The 15,909-nt window shown below is 33.7% G+C and overlaps 1 protein-coding gene across 16 annotated transcripts in view; it reads right to left on the bottom strand.

Annotated features, from left to right (window-relative positions):
* Nucleotides 1-15,909, bottom strand: part of PPIP5K2 (diphosphoinositol pentakisphosphate kinase 2) — a 72,937-nt gene that overhangs the window by 31,135 nt on the left and 25,893 nt on the right. For 13 of the 16 annotated variants that reach the window (XM_042944516.1, XM_042944517.1, XM_042944525.1 and 10 more), the window contains 7 exons: nucleotides 13,326-13,451; nucleotides 13,062-13,183; nucleotides 12,606-12,788; nucleotides 7,710-7,851; nucleotides 6,718-6,941; nucleotides 1,244-1,371; nucleotides 552-666 (listed from right to left, as the gene is read on the bottom strand). In XM_042944516.1, the coding sequence (XP_042800450.1) occupies nucleotides 552-666; nucleotides 1,244-1,371; nucleotides 6,718-6,941; nucleotides 7,710-7,851; nucleotides 12,606-12,788; nucleotides 13,062-13,183; nucleotides 13,326-13,451 (1,040 nt within the window). The remainder of the gene's footprint in view (nucleotides 1-551; nucleotides 667-1,243; nucleotides 1,372-6,717; nucleotides 6,942-7,709; nucleotides 7,852-12,605; nucleotides 12,789-13,061; nucleotides 13,184-13,325; nucleotides 13,452-15,909) is intronic. The other 3 variants (XM_042944518.1, XM_042944523.1, XM_042944527.1) reach the window with 1 other exon arrangement.

Raw genomic sequence — 15,909 nt, 5'->3', positions numbered from 1 at the left:
AATATCCAAACAAACACCAAGTTCTTTCTAACCCCTAAATAACTCAAATTTATCAGCTTCTCTTTATCTTATTACCACCAGCCTATAACATCATCTAAAATATTTTGCATTTGGGGCACCTGGGTGGCTCAGTTGGTTAAGCGGCCGACTTCGGCTCAGGTCATGATCTCGCGGTCTGTGAGTTCGAGCCCCGCGTCGGGCTCTGTGCTGACAGCTCAGAGCCTGGAGCCTGTTTCAGATTCTGTGTCTCCCTCTCTCTGACCCTCCCCCGTTCATGCTCTCTGTCTCAAAAATGAATAAACGTTAAAAAAAATAAAATAAAAAAAAATATTTTGCATTATTGTTTGTTTAAATTAATCTTCTCCAAAGGGAAGGGAACATGTCTTTATTCCCAACATCTATCACAGGGCTTGGAATATAGTAGACACTTGACAAATGATGGCAAATGATCAACTGTTGAAACTGCACAGTAAAGACCGGTGTTAGTGATTTGATTACAAATTCACAGAACCATATTTGTTAAGTAGATGGGAATAACTTACTTTACTTACATTGCATAAGGCACCATAGCGAAGAATAGATAGTAAAGAATGTACATGACTTTCACTGGTAAAATATAACCTGGTACGGACATGACGTTCAGGAGACAGAACACCTCTGGAATACCTGAAGTTAATAGCAGACAGTATTAGAATATAAGCATACAGTCAAAACTCATTAAGTACTGACATTATTTTGTAAAGTGGAACTTAATCTTACTAGAAGTCAAAGACCACAATAAGTAAATCTATCAGTCTTCCAACCACAAGGAGGAGTTACCTTAGTAGATATTCCTCTAACATGAAGATTAACTAGAACTAACTAGAAGTTCTGAGATTAGTCAAAACAAAAGTTAACATTAGTCAAGTTCACTGCAAATAATTTGGTCATTTTAGCTCCTTTATTAGCAATGACAACTGTCTTAGCACTAAGGAAGTTCACAGACATTTATGGTGCTGAATGGGGTACACATTGATGATCCCATGTGAATGATGACACATATCACCTTTTCCTGTACACCTCAGTTTTTCCTCAATTTGGAGACTTAAAGAACCTTGGTTGGAAGTTAACTGTTAGGAATCTAGGTAATCCTTATTTCCATAGTGCGCTAAGTGACACATTCCTGATTTCTTCATAGGAACATTAGAGTTGAAGTATGCAAAAACAGATGCCTACAGATTTAAATACCAGTACAGTCTCTTACACAGGGTGGAGTTTATTTACAGTGTCATCATCTTGTGTCCTCTGAAGGTCTGAGCGAATTTTTCTAACTAGAGGAGTACAGTAGCCTTTGGCAATCTCCAGTTTTTCAGCTTTAGTTATACCATATTCCTGAGCAGAAAATACATGATATTAGAAAAAGGGTATAATGACAAAGCACTCTAACAAATGCACTGCTAAAACATTCTAGTAACAGACAAAATATTTCTATTAAGCTTTTTTTCTTAATATTACACAATTCCTAGTTTACATTTTTTGCAACTGCAAGGATACTATTCCTACAACTATTAAGTATAATGGGAAAATTTTTTTGGTAGAACTGAAAAAGCAAGTGATTTCTTAAAAGGGAAGGATGAATGGATGAATGTAATCTTTATGGACAGAAGCTCAACTGAATCATAAAATTTTCAATGAAGAAATAATCCTAAAAGAAAGATGGATTAAGGACATAAACACTAAAGCACAGAACAACAATCAATAACCCTATGAAAAGAAATATAAATGAAACCATGAGATTTGATTTAAATGTCCGAGATGAAAAAGGCTAAACAATTATTTAAAAGCCTTTGGCTAATACTTTTAAAGACTTACCTAGTGGTGAGCAAGAAATGTCATGAAACTGTCAAATTTAATGATGCCTATGAGTTAATTAAATTTACAATGAGGAATTACGGTATGAAGTGTTAAGAGAACATACTCATAATTGTAATAAAAATGAGATCAAAGAGGTAGATTTAAAAATGACCTGATGTGTGAAGAGAAAAAGCTTTGACAGCTGTGTAGATGGAAAGAGGGAGAAAGCAGAAAAGTGGAGTGGGAGGGACAGAGACAGAAAGGAGAGAAGAGAGAAGGAGGGAAGAAACAGGCATACTATCTCTCTCCAAGTTCATTCAGGATATCTGAATTTAAAGGCTACTTCCTGCTATCAGGAACTTCCCAGATAGCAAAAATTCTTTATGGATAACAGATCTGAAAAGTGCCAAATAAAGAAGAGGTTGATTGATTACAGATGGAAGGCCTATGAAAATACTTCTTGGTGTCATTTATCTAAAACTAAAGCTTCATTGGTTCAATAATCTTACCAACATAGGTGACTGTGAATTGGGTATGCAAAAAACATGTATGTATACATATAATTGTGTATATGTGAACAAAAGGAAAATATTGGCATTAAAAATCATCAGGGGAGGAGTGCCTTGGTGGCTCAGTCGGGTAAGCATCCGACTTTGGCTCAGGTAACGATCTCGCTGTCATGGGTTTGAGCCCCATATTGGGCTCTGTGCTGACAGCTCAGAGCCTGGAACCTGCTTTGGATTCTGTGTGTGTCTCTCTCTCCTCCCCTGTTCACAGTCTGTCTCTCATTCTTTCTGAAAAATAAACATTAAAAAATTTTTTTTTGTTGTATGAAAACCAATTTGACAATAAATTTCATATATTAAAAAAATAATAAAATAAATAAAAATTTAAAAAAAATTTTTTAATTAAAAAAAAATCATCAGGGGGAAATTGTGTGTGTGTGTGTGTGTGTGTGTGTGTGTGTTGTTACCAAGGTATGAATAAACAGGTAGTCTTCTACACTGTTTAACTGGAAGAAAACTGGTAAAAGATTTCTGGAGCTACAGAAATAGTCTTGAGTGCATGTAAAGATATTTAAAGAGAGCGAAATAAAAGAGATCATATTCCCAAATATGAAAAAATGGTTACATAATTATTACGTCATACCATTTAGCTATTAGAAATAACGATGTACATATAGGTTTAATAAAATGAAAGAAGTTCTTCGTTCTAAGTGAAGAGACAAAAATCAGGTTGTAAAATAGTATGGCTTTCCTGGTTCCCTTTTGCAAAGAATACATTTGTTATATGTATGAATTTATGAGAAAAACTGTATCTTCATGATTCAAGAGAAAAGTCCTTTAAGAATTTTCCGAAACATTAAAATATTTTTCTCTAGTTGGTAACATCACAGTGATCTTTTTTGCTATTTCTACATTTTCTAAATTTACACATAAGTATATTAATTTTGTAATAAAGAAACCTTTCCCTTTAACATATTGACATATTTTGTTCATCTGCTACCACCAACTGGGATCAAATAACTGTTAGATATCTTAGTTCTCAAGTGTAATTACAATATTTCTGCCATAAATAGGACTAACTAAAATACCAGATGAGGCTATCTGAAAGCTTATTATGTGGTTTTACTTAATGAGAGTGTCAATTGACTTTCTATGGCAAATACTGTTATAAACAATCCTCTGCATTTCACAATCCATAAATATTCAAAGACACGGTTTTCAAACTTTCTTAAATGTGATCTCTGTTAAGAAAACCTTAATACCAAATTTAGTCTTTAGATACTCTTATTGACTGCCATACAATCATGATGATTTTAAAGTATCATTTTTAAGCCAGGGCCTCTATTTGCTGAAAATTGAGACTGGTCAAAAGGTGAAAAGTTAATTTTATCACAGCAGAAATTCTGTTAACAGCTGAAAATTAGTTTAACTGTTAAAATAATTAAAAGTAATTATGTTGTATTTAAGCTTAGATATGATTAGAAGCACATATTTCACATAGCACTGATATAAAAATTAATCAGTTCAATGTAAGAGTAGAAATGTATTTTTAGAGGTATAGCGACACTTTGAGGTACACCAGAGCATATATGCATTTTTCTTGCACAGACAGTGATATTCTCTAAAACTAAATTAGTATATTCTAAACAAGTCAAAATTTTACATTATTTGACTGAATCAAGTCTCTCTGCTTGAAATACTCTTTATTTCCTTGAAAATGAGGTAGGCAAAATTTTCATTTTTCCCCATTATAAACTATAGTATCATTACAATTACTACATATACATTAGTAATTTTTAGTTTGTTCAGTGATTGAAAATGCCTGTTTTTTTTTTTTTTTTGTCCATGGTTCTGGATTTATAAAGGCTTACTTAAAGTAACAAAACAAAATATTATTTATTGGAATGAATTCAGCACTTCACTAGAAAAGAAGAGATCCCAAATTTTTGCCACAATAAAGAATATCAAACCAAAAAGTTAGGGAGGTAAACCCAAAGTTGTCCTTTCCTCAAATTATAATTTCAAAACTCTAGGAAAGCATGTAAAAAAAAAACCTCAGCTTTTAAAGTTATAACTTTACCAAAATATAATTATGATTTTACCAAAAATAAGACTGATTCTGGCAAGCTTGGACAAAATGTTGTCTGAAGAGATGTAAGGTTTAAAAAATAAATAATTTATCCAAGAAAAAAATTCTGGAGATGTCTTCAAATAAGGTCTCAGACTGCTGAGAAGATCTAAGCTAAGTGCATCAAAAGACAATGTAACAGAGACTGAGAACCACTGAGCAAGACCAATTACTTTAAAAGATACAAATGACATCTCAAATCTTTCCCAAACTATTCTCATTTTTACTGGTTCTTTTAATTACAGTACTTTAAAAAATTCATTATAAAAATTTAAGTTACAAGGAGATGGTAAGAAATTTCTTCAGTGATGTAAGTAATATACCTGAAATACATACATAACACATAGGAGAGATTACATCTAAATCCCTTTTAACACTTGACTATCTTTTTAAGCCCAACTCTAAGAAACCAACTTTTCATTCCCGATTCTAGAACATGTAGTATATACATAACTGAAAAAGAGGAGATATGAGGTAAAATAAGCCATGTAACAAAACAGACATGATTATGTAACAAATCATTTGTGTATTTAGCCACTAAAGTGGTAAGTTTAGATATACTTAAAGCATACTTTGAATAATGAATACAGTCACCTGAAATATTTAAGAATCTTATATTAACAGCTCACCTGTTAAACAGCATACTTAAAAATAATCTCCACTGTAAGAATAAGTATAAATAATGTGCACTGAACCTAATATGCACAAAGCAATACAAAACAGTGAAAAAAACCTGGATCTTACACTTCCAACCACTGAATCATGTAATATACCAAAGATGGTCTATATTATACATCTGATCAAACAAATAGTGTTCTCTCATGCTGAAAGAATAAGCTAATCTTTAACATGAACACAAGTAATTATAGGTAAGTTGTGCACTGTCTGAATTTCCAATTTGTCAAAGCCTGCAGTTTTTCCTGAACTTTCTGTAAATATTAAGGACACTGATCTTATTTAACTATTTTTATATGTATCTTTAAGTGAAGCAACTTTTGCTCAGAATCCTCATACTCTTCATGCATTCCATTTTTTCCTCCTTTTTAAGTTTGCTCATAGTTGGAATGTCTGATCTACTCCAATCTCCTCTTTAAAGGTCTTTTTTTTTTTTTTTTAATTTTTTTAATGTTTATTTATTTTTGAGACAGAGAGACAGAGCATGAACGGGGGAGGGTCAGAGAGAGAGGGAGACACAGAATCTGAAACAGGCTCCAGGCTCTGAGCCATCAGCACAGAGCCTGACGCGGGGCTTGAACTCACGAACCGCGAGATCATGACCTGAGCCGAAGTCGGACGCTTAACCGACTGAGCCACCCAGGCGCCCCTCCAATCTCCTCTTTACAGTATCCACATAATCATTAGTAATTGAGTTGAAAACAGGTCCCAAAAGGGTATCTGCTAACATTTCCTGTATCTCAATTTGTCTTGTTACTTACCTCTTTATTATCAATCTGATTCTCTGCCCTAATTACATTTAAATTATTTGAATTCTGGTTACACCTTTATTTTTATTCTCCTATAAATGAAAAGACCCATGACCCAACCCACACCCCTCTGATAACAACTTACACCTTGACCTCTAAATAATAATTTCAAAATACTTGCACATGAAGTAAAAAGACTTGCAAAATTTAGAGCCACAGGTACGATTTTCTCCCATTCCTCACATATTTTCATAGCACAGACTTGATAGGTACATAATGGGTACCCAGCAAACACTTAAGTAATTTATTCCACCCTGTTTTAGTTGTCTTGTTTGTTAGTATATTACTGTTCTTTAAGAGTATCAATTCTTAAATTTTAAAAAGTCACTACAATCAAACTATTAGAAAATCAGGTAATGACTTACTATAGTAAAAAGTTTTGAATATAAAATTCACAATTATTCAGTTTCCTTTTAAAAGTTATGGATTTTATAGAGAGAAGAAAACCAACTATGTTTTTTTTAATTTTTTTTTTTTAACGTTTATTTTATTTTTGAGACAGGGAGAGACAGAACATCAACAGGGGAGGGTCAGAGAGAGGGAGACACAGAATCTGAAGCAGGCTCCAGGCTCTGAGCTGTCCGCACAGAGCCCAAAGTGGGGCTAGAACTCGCAGACTGTGAGATCATGACCTGAGCCGAAGTCGGCCGCTTAACCGACTGAGCCACCCAGGCACCCCAAAACCAACTATGTTTTATCCAGTGATAGGCATTGTAAAAGAATCTACGCAACACTGTAAGAAAACTGATTCCTAGGAATTACTCACCTGAGGGATAACAATATCTGCTAATGCCTTTGAAAGCCTGTATAATTCCATTGTATTTTCTAATTTCAAGGAACCATTATGCTGAACATCATATTTTATACAGTCATATATGTCAGGGATTTTACTAATGTCGTATCTTCCATTCTTTGTTTTAAAGTCTTTTTCCAACTTGGACCATCTACGTAGCATAAGCTCTAATGTTTCACTATGGTAAAGTTGAATATCTAAAACAACATAACAAATTTAGCATATTAAACTTAGACTCAGATTAAGGGTATATATTAAAAAGTTGACAATTAGAAACATTTTTAAATATCAGAGGTATAACTGTTAAGAAAGTAGGGAATATTACCATAGGAGTATACTATTAGTAACCATACATTTTATACACTTAAATAAAAGATATAAATACATGGCTTAGGACTTGGGTTTGGGTTTGTAAAAGACCTATCCTCATGTTACACACTTCAATAATCAAAAGAAAAAGAACAACAATAACAAAACTCTTAGGCTAATACATTTTCAATTCAAAATTTAAATACTATATAATTTTCTTATTAGATTCACAAAACTAACAGAATAGACAGTCTTTAGCCGAAAGGAATCTTAGAAATTAAATAGCTGAAAGGATTTATTCTTACCACCAAGAATCCTAGATTTCAAAGTTGCCAAATTAAAACCAAGCTAATCTCAGAGTGAGAGTCCAGATCTTCTTCCAATTGTTTGCTTCTTATTATGCTAGTTATTTGCTGCCTAACTATATGACAATGCTACATAATTAATCAAATAGTATTTTACTATCTTTGTCATGCTATCATGGATAAAATAAACCATAACCTAATTATTATTCTTTTGCTGGATGTATGTTAACTCATACCTAGATACAGTATGAGACTTAATTTTTTAAGAACTGATGTATCTTATTTTAAAATGTTTATAGTAATTAGTTAATATTTTTATTTGCTTTATGTTCCAAGGCACATAGTATTTACCTGATGATTTGGGATCTTCCATTCGATGTCTGATCTGAGAAGTCAAACTTTGTATCAAGGAATAAACTTTGTCACAGGTCTTCACAGGATTTTTAATTAAATGCATTGATTTGATAAGAGAAATGCTCCCAGATGGAGTAAGCTACAAATGAGTAAAGTATATATTTCACATGTAGTTATGCCTAATTGTCCAAGAGAACAATATACAAAACTTTCCAGTAGTTGGAGAACAATTTAATACCACACATGAAGATGACCCCCCAAATACAGTAATAACATCAAGAAGGAAGTAAAAATCTCAGAATTACATGTTAAAAAAATAGCAAACATAAGCTATCATTAGATTGTCCACAGAGAAAATTTAGCAAAAGTACTCTAACTTACAATGAGAGTTTATTCTAACAGTGACAAATTGCTGACTCAATATGGTTCTAGTCGTTTGACATATATTTACATGTAATAACACTAAGACTCTATTATTTTCACCATCTTTTTCCAGATGAGGTACTTAACAGAGGTTAGGCAACTTGCCTAAGACCAAACCAAGAGTATGTCAAGAGTGGGATAAACTATAATGGATTCATATATAAATTTATCAGTAATTTATAATGTAAATAAAACTGCCTTAAACAAAGATTTTCATAATAAATTAAAAAAAACTAGCTTTATGCAGATTTTGATATACCTAAAAATATAATTTCCAAAAGATTGAAAGTAAAAAAAGATATACAATCCAAAATCAAGTAAGAGGGGAAAAGCTGTTGTTACTATATTCATCTCAAAACTTTGAGGCAAAATGTACTGATTGAAATGTATCTATTCTAAATTTGTAATCTACCTAATAACATGGTATCAAATATGTAAAGCAAAAATTAAGAGAACTACAAAGACAAGGAAAATCCACGAGTGAGAAATTTTAACACACAACAGTGAAGAAAGGAAAAAAGTCACAAAGTTTTGTTTTTATTGAAATGATAGAAAGTTCAAAATAAAAAAAGTTTAACTTAAAAATGTCATAGGTTTGGAAATTCTAAAACTACAGCTCTGAATCATCTATGACCAAAGAAGAAATCACAAAGGAAATTAGAAAATATCCCAAACTGCATAAACCACAAAATTTATGCATATAATCATAAAGGGAAATTTATGGCCTAAAGTCCTTATTTTAGAAAAGATTGAACATTCAAGAATTAATAAGTAGACAGCTAGTGACACAGGTTTACAAAAGTGGAAGGAAAAAAATATAAGCAAAAATTAATCAAGTGGAAAACAAGTGTAAAACTCAGAAGACCAACAAATCAGTTATTTCTTTGAAGGGAGTAATAAAGTATATTAACCATGGTTAAACTGATCAAGAGAAAAAAAACTGTAGAATGTTATGAAATAAGAAGTGACAACTCTACAAAATCCTATAGACATCACAAAGAATTTAAAGAGGATACGATAAACTCTTACAACAATGTAACTTAATACTGACACAACACATAACAACAATTACTCTGGACTCCATGATTATAATGATTATTTGATTTCCCACAAAGAAAATGTCCATAGGATTTATCAGTAAATTTTACCGAACATTTCATTAAAGATATGTATACAAACTATTCTCCCAAAATAGGACTCCCTAACTAAATTTATGAGACTAGCATAATCCCGATATTGAAAGCAGACAAAGGCATAAGAATTAAAATTTAAAGGTTAATCTGAATCCTGAACATAGATGTAAAACTTCTAACCAAAAATAGTAAACCCAAACCAGTGAGATATATTAACACCACCACCACCACCACTATGTATCTATGTAAATTGACTTTATTTTAGGAGCCAAGATAGCTTAACTTTATTTACTTTTAAGAAAAAGGGAGCATGAAAGGGACAGAGAGACAGGGGCACAGAGGATCCAAAGCAGGCTCTGTGCTGACAGCAGAGAGCCTGATGCAGGGCTCGAACTCAAGAACCGTGAGATTGCGACCTGAGCTGAAGTTGGACACTTAACTGACTAAGTTGCCCAGGTGCCCCGGAAGAGCCAAAATAGCTTTACATCACAAAAAATCATACGATGCAACAGATGAAAAGAAAATGATGAAATTCAGTAACTTTTCATGACAAAACTTTTAGCAAAATAGGGACAGAGTGAAATTTATTTTGAAACAGAATAGTTATTACAAAATGTACAGAAAACATACCTAACGGACAAGCATTAAAGGCTTTCTTTGAGAACATGGACAAGAAAATAAATGCCACTTCTATTGAACATTGTTTTGAATGTGCTAGTTATTGAAGTTAAACAAGAAAAAGAATAAAACAAATAAGGATCAGAAAGGAAGAAACAAACCTGTGAGTATGCTTTTAAAGGATCAAAAAATCTACAGAAATATTATTAAACTAACAAATGAGTTCAATAAGGTTGATGCATATAAAGTCAATATTAAAAAGCTATTTCTACATATCAACAATCAAAATAAAATTTTTAGAAGTACTATTTACAATGGCATAAAAATATATTAAGATAAATTTTCAGAAACTAGATTTGATGCATCTAAATCAATAACAACAGGATATTTGACAGCATATTTTAAAATTTATATGGAAATGCAAAAAAAGTCCTGAACAACTTGAAGAAGGAAGCATGTAGGACTTGAGAGATCTTATTCAGTGGCCCAGGATCGAGAAAAGAATATAGTGTGGAAATAGACCACCAGATTATAAAGATGATACTATAAAGTGATACTATAAAGGGGAGACTTTTGGTATGTGGTATTGGTATATTTGGATGTATATACAGTTGGCAAAAATTAAGTTTGACATCTTTACCTTATAGCACACACAAAAGTCAATTTTAGTTGGATTACAGATAAATGTGAAGGGCAAAACAATAAAGCTTATAGAAGATCATACATAAGAGTATTTTATGACCTCTAGTTAGAAAAAGAAACATTAAAATGCACTGACCACAAAGGGGAGTGGGAGATAGAGGCATCCAGTTATTGAAGTCATGAGGACAGACAGTACAGCATAGGGAATATGGTCAGTGGTCCTGTAATAGCACTGTGTGGTGATAGATGGTAACTAGACTCGTGGTGCTGAGCAAAGCATAGAACATATAGATTTGTCTAATCACTATACTGTACACCTGAAACAACACTGTGTGTCAATTATACCTCACTAATTAAAAAAAAAAGAAAGAAATTTGACGACATCAAAACTGCACTGACCATAAAGGAAAAAAATTCAACTTGGAGTTCATGAAAAATAAGAACCTCTGCTTACTGAAAGACATCATAAAGGCTCAGAATAGGTGGTGGTATTTAGAACACATATCCAAAGAACCTCTACCACTCAATAAGAAAAATACAGACAAAAGGTAGAAATAAAGGACAAGAGATTTAATAGAAGGCTTCATGAAAGACAGTATCTAAATGGTCAAAAAACATCAAAGCCACATTGAACTACTACACATCCATCTTCAGAATGGCCAAAACTGAATAGTCGGAGAATGCAAAGAATAGAGACTATGTAGAACAATGATTATTTTCATGGACTTCTAGTGGGAGTATAAATTGGTTCAATGACTTTGGAAAACAGTTTGACATTATCTGATACTGAAACATAAGCATACTGTGGGTCACAACAATTCCAATCCTAGAATGTACCCAAGAGAATGTATGCTCATATGCAGTGGGAGACATACAAGGACACTCATAGAAATATTAATCACAACAGCCCAAAACTATAACAATGATACAAGGTATATATCAATTACAGTATGTTCATAAAATAGAATACGGGTCATTAAACTATGGCCTGCAGGCCAAATGTGGTCTGTGGCATAGCCCATGGACAAAGAAAGGTATTCACATTTTTATTTTTATTTTTTTAAGTTTGTTTATTTATTTATTTTTGACAGACAGTGCATATGCAGGAGGGCAGAGAGAGACATAGAGAGAGAAGGAGACAGAGAATCCCAAGTGGGCTACACACTGTCAGTGCGGAACCTGACGTGGGGCTCAAACTCATGAACCACAACCTGAGTCCAAATCAAGAGACGGTCACTTAACCGACTAAGCTACCCAGGTGCCCCAGTATTTTTAAAAGGTGGTTAAAAATCAAAAAGAGTATGCATCAAGCGACCACATGTGACCGGCAAAGCCTAAAATTTACTATCTGGTCTTCTACAGAAAAAGTTTGTTAGTCCCTGAAATAAAGTACTACATAGAACTGATTATTAGTTAACTATGGAAATTCTCAAAAATACAGATAAATGTCACAAACACGACATAGGGCACAAGAAGCCAAACATAAAAGAAAACCTAATCTAATGTAAGAAACTTAGAAAACAGCCAAAACTGAGACCATAGTAGTTAGGGATGATTACTTATCCAAATAAGTATTCTTGATATAAGAAGACTATAAAAAAAGAGCACTATTAAGTCAGGATAGTAATTATTTCTAGGAGTTTGGGAAGGAGTTGCAATTGAGAAGGGGCACAAAGGGATCAGAGGAGTCTCAATGTTCTATTTCTCCATCTGGATGGGGACTATAGGAGTATTTGCTTTATTTAAAAAAAAAAAAAATAATGTTTATTTTTGACACAGAGAGAGAGGCAGCATGAGCAGGACAGGGACAGAAAGAGAGGGAGACAAAGAATCCTAAGCAGGCTCCAGGCTCTGAGCCATCAGCACAGAGCCTGACACCGGGCTAGAACCCACGAACTGTGAGATCATGACCTGAGCTGAAGTCAGACGCTTAACCGAAGTCAGGCCCTTAACCGACTGAGCCACCCAGGCGCTCTTAGGAGTACTGCTTTATAATACAATAGGCTCTAAGTTTTTGTTTTATATACTTTTCTGTGTGTGCATATTTCACAATGTAGAAGAGTTTGCTAAGACCCACCTTTTCATAATCTTCAGCCGTAAAATCTCTATCTTTCTGAAGTATTTCATGAAGTCTTGCTTTCACACGTTGCTGGCAACTGCTCAAAGAGTCACTATCACTATCCAAAAGACCATTCATATTCGCACTTTTTACCATCTGAACAAGAATGGGTGTAAGCTCTCCTTCTAGAGCTAAGAGCCCCTAAACATATTAAATAAAGCCAACACAAATTCAAAAATTAGTATGCAAATTAATGAAAAGTATCATAATTATTTTGTTACATGCTGAATTTCATAAGGAATAAGCTAACTATTTGCAATGAATAAACTTTATTAATAATACAACCTATCACAATTTCAGGGCTTGAGCTGGAAATTTCAAATTCGGAATGTTTAAATATTGCCTTAGCAAAAATCTTTTAAAATGTGGTATTAGATGAAATTTCTAGTAATTCTGAAAAACATTTATTTATACCTTTGCAAAAGCAGCTGCAGTCATCTGGACTCGTCCTTCATCAGAGGCATATATTTTGAGGTCATGTCGGTAGGTACTATGTAATCTAAGTAAACCACAACCAGGAAATCCTGCATAATCTCCTGAAAATAAATACTCAAATCACTTAAGCTATATTTTTGTCTCAGTGTATTTCTATAAATATTTAGTAACATCTCAAAATAAGTGAAGATTTGAAAAAACAATGCATAAACTTAACCAAATTAAAGAAACTCCAAGATTTACCTTGACCTCCAGGATACATACACCTGAAAGCTCTTCCAAGTTCTTCAGCCTGGACCCTGCCTGCAGGAGTTAGTTCTCCTCCCCATTTTAGAACCAAAAGTAAGGATGGTTCTTCTCTTCGGCTGTCTAAGATATATGTTAATGAATAAAAGCAAATAAATGTCAAGTTGGTTTCTTTTAAAGAGGCGTGTTTCAAGATTAATTTTTTCTTTATTTTCTCTTCTGTAGCAGAAAATAGTTTTTATGTAAATTATTTTGTTCCTTTGAACATACCTATCTTTGTATGCTTTTGATTCTGTAGGGAACAACCCTTGTTCTACCTGTTAAAATCTTACTCTAATTTCATAATCTCTTCCTCACTTTAGGAAGAAAGCTCTTTCCCAGTTTTCTGAAAGGAAGCGATGTTTCCACCTTCCCTGTTCTCATAGTGATATGACAGCAATAGTATTTGTCCAATATATTTAATTTGTCACAGCTGTTACATTAAGAGCTCCCTCACCACAGCATCGAGATCTTGTCTTTATATCAAGAGGCTCGCATAAAAGGTAATGTTAGCCAAAGTGAAGATGTATACATTTTTACAAAGAGGAATCAATGATTTGTATAATTTTTTGAAAGATGTGAGAGAGCCTAAAACTTACTATAATTTAAACTTATGAATGAGATATACAATAAAATGTAGCCAAGAGCAGCTTTTTACATTTGGAATTGTGAGGGCACCTGGGTGGCTCGGTCGGTTAAGCGTCCAACTTTGGCTCAGGTCATGATCTCACGGTCCGTGAGTTCGAGCCCCGCATCGGGCTCTGTGCTGACAGCTCAGAGCCTGGAGCCTGTTTCAGATTCTGTGTCTCCCTCTCTCTCTGCCCCTCCCCTGTTCATGCTCTGTCTCTGTCTCAAAAATAAATAAACGTTAAAAAAAAAAAAAATTTAAATTTGGAATTGTGTAATCTTTTTCTGTTCCCGACCAAAGTTTTTTCTCAGATATTCCACAAGCGAATGAATTTCTGTACCTAATTTATCTGCCCTTTATGTCCTAAGATCTGCATTAGGCTACAGAAAAGAGGTAATTTAAAAATGAGCACTATAAGTGCTAAAAAACTTAATGATGATTCATGAAAAGTGATAGGAATCAACTTTGTGCTAGGGGTAGTACCTTGTAGTTGTATGTGCTTCATCATGCAGGCTAATATTAATTTATGGAAGGACAATTAATTAACAGACTTTTTCAATCATAGTTATATACAGAATATTTTTGATTACAAACATTAAAGTATAGGAAATTAATCTGTATTGCTACCAATCACAAAGTGTGACACAGTAGCAATGTCAAATTTTAAAATAAATATATGAAGATCAATATAAATAAACTTGTGTTCACATTAAAATAATCACTACTTCAATTTATGCCACTATAAATAATGCCATTTTGGATATCCCCACAGGCCAATCTTTCCCTGAATATTTGATCACTTCCTTGGGATAAATCCTTATAAGTAGAATTAAGATCATAGCATATGAGAGATGACTGGGTGGCTCAGTTGGTTAAGCATCAGACTCTTGATTTCGGCTTAGGTCATGATCTCATGATTTGTGAGTTTGAGCTCCACATGGGGCTCAGCACTGTCAGTGCAGAGCCTGCTTGGGATTCTTTCTCTCTCTCTCTCTCTCTCTCTCCCTCTCTCTCTCTCCCTCCCTCCCTCCCTCTCTTACACACTGTCAAAATAAATAAATGAACTTAAAAAAAAGGTAAAAGCATATTTGAAGTTTCTTATATTGCCAAATTACCTTTCAAAGGGCTACATCAATTTATACTCCTACCAACAGACTGAAATCCACTCATACTATATTCTCATCAACATTCTTTAATAATGATTTGACAAAATAATAAGAAAACACTCTGCTAGTGAGATAGGCAAAAGTAATTATTACTATTATTATAACTGTTTTATTGGGCATCTACATTTCTTCATGAAATGGTTTCTACAATTTCTGCCCATTATTATTATTTTTTTAATGCTTATTTATTTATTTTTGAGACAGAGAGAGAGAGGTAGAGGGAGGGAGGGGGGGGGGAGAGAGAGAGAGAGAGAGAGAGTGAGCACAAGCAGGGGAGGGATAGAGAGAAAGGGAGACAAAGAATCCAAAGTGGGCTGCAGGCTCTGAGCTGTCAGCGCAGGGCCCAATGCGGGGCCAAACCCACAAACTATGAGATCATAACCTGAGCCTAAGTCAGATGCTCAATTGACCCAACCAGGTCAACCAGGCATCCCTCTGCCCATTTTTACTTTAAAACATAAATGAATTTTTGGAGTTTTATGCTGACTGCTTTTAGGAGAATGACCTTATTTAAATGCTTTATTCAGACTTAATTGGTGGAGGAAATTAACTAATTAGAAACATGATTATTGGTATTCTTTCAAATAGTCTTTTTGTACTTTTTGAGCTTTCTTCCTGAACACTCTGCCCTCTTCTACCAAAAGACGAAGAAAGGGACCGATTAAGTAACATTTAGTTATAAATAAGGTTTCTGAAACAATCCCAGAGTAAATGGGGAGTCCTACAGTTTTTAAAATAAAATAGATCC

This window comes from Panthera leo, chromosome A1 (assembly GCF_018350215.1).
Source record: "Panthera leo isolate Ple1 chromosome A1, P.leo_Ple1_pat1.1, whole genome shotgun sequence".
NCBI lineage: Eukaryota > Metazoa > Chordata > Mammalia > Carnivora > Felidae > Panthera > Panthera leo.
This window is presented reverse-complemented; position numbering and strand designations above follow the sequence as displayed.